Source organism: Protobothrops mucrosquamatus, unplaced genomic scaffold (genome assembly GCF_001527695.2).
Source record: "Protobothrops mucrosquamatus isolate PMUCROS unplaced genomic scaffold, P.Mucros_1.0 scaffold2371, whole genome shotgun sequence".
Lineage (NCBI taxonomy): Eukaryota > Metazoa > Chordata > Lepidosauria > Squamata > Viperidae > Protobothrops > Protobothrops mucrosquamatus.
The window spans coordinates 260975-262435 of NW_015388447.1; the positions used below are offsets into that span (position 1 = coordinate 260975).

A 1461-nucleotide genomic window follows, 5' to 3' on the forward strand; every position below is an offset into this window, starting at 1 on the left:
TTACATTGTGTCGTAATTTAAGTCAGAATTCTTATAAATGAGGTATTGTCGGTCTGTGACACTGGCTAGGATGTTAAAAACGGACAAAGGACTATCAAACCAGGCTTGGAAATGTGAAGAGGGAGCTTCTTAGCGTGCATGATGAACTTGAGAAGAAAAACAAAAAAATTGGGGTGCGAATTTATACACTGATGAGAAGATATTGCGGATTAATATTAAATAAAACTGGAATTGCTTCTGTTGAGCTTTATGGACTGAACTGGAAAAGAAATATGGGAAACTAAGATTTTGGAGGTAACTGTGACAAGATTATTGTATGCACAAAGAGGGATGAATAATGAAATCTCCACAGTGGAAGAGCGGATTATAAAACTGCAAAGCTAAGCAGTTTGATCAGGGTAAAAATGATACAAGACTTTTTTTTTTTTTTGAAAGACTGGAAACCTTTTTGGACTTTTTATGGAAAGAAGAAAAGGCTGTTTTTAATGTGTTTTTCTTGGTTTCACGTTGTGTTTTTAAGTTTTTTTAAAAAAAATATTATTTGTATCTCATTCTCCTAATGCTGGTCTCTGAACCATAATAAAGGTTTGATTTTAAAGGGAAAAATTAAGATGGCAATTACTCAACCGAAAGAAGGATGGAAGTCATAACTTCATGTTTTCCTTCTTTTTTCCGTTTTTTTTTCTATTTTCCATTTTTTATTGTATTAGAAGATAGAAAATAGAATCCCAGGGCTGGGAAGGACCTTGGAGGACTTCTAGTCCAATGTCCTGCTCAAGGCAAGAGACCTATTGAAAAATCCTAATAAAAATAATAATAATAAAAATAATTCTACACTCAAAAGTTGTATTCCCAAATCCCAAGAGAGAGAGAGAGACTAGCAAACCAACTCTGAAAACTTGGAAAACTAAGCAAAAACCCTCCCAATTCGGACTTCGGCAAGAATGGCATTAAACACGGGGCCTGTCACTCACGGGGAATAAGGGTGAGTCCGGGGCGCGATTGACCGCTGGGTCCCACTCTGCAGCACCTCCTGGGGTGACATCATGACGAAAAACTGCCCTGTTCGAAGCAGGAGAGAGAAAGGCTTTGGGTTGACAAAACACTCCAAAATGAATTACTAATTGCAACTGTGGACGCAGAACATGCTATGTTCAAACTGCAGGTAGTCCTCGACTTACAAGAGTTCATTTAGTGACCGTTCAAAGTTACAACAGCACTGACAAAAATGGCTTGTGACTGTTTTTCACACTTACGACTGTTTATTTATTTATTTATTTATTTTCATTAACTTATATGCCGCCCTTCTCCCCATGGGACTCAGGGCGGCTCACAGCATGTTAAAACAATATAAAACATTATCCCCTATAAAAGCCAATTAAAAACCAAATATTTATCACTGTGTCTTATTAAAATCATTAAAATTGTCCCTATTTAAAATTCACCCTAGGTCAGACCCGC

General features: G+C 36.9%; 1 protein-coding gene across 1 annotated transcript in view; it reads right to left on the reverse strand.

Annotated features, from left to right (window-relative positions):
• The window catches only part of USF1 (upstream transcription factor 1), a 25569-nt gene that overhangs the window by 6969 nt on the left and 17139 nt on the right, over nucleotides 1-1461 (reverse strand). The window contains exon 7 of the mRNA XM_015824833.1: nucleotides 972-1062. Within this exon, the coding sequence (XP_015680319.1) occupies nucleotides 972-1062 (91 nt within the window). The remainder of the gene's footprint in view (nucleotides 1-971; nucleotides 1063-1461) is intronic.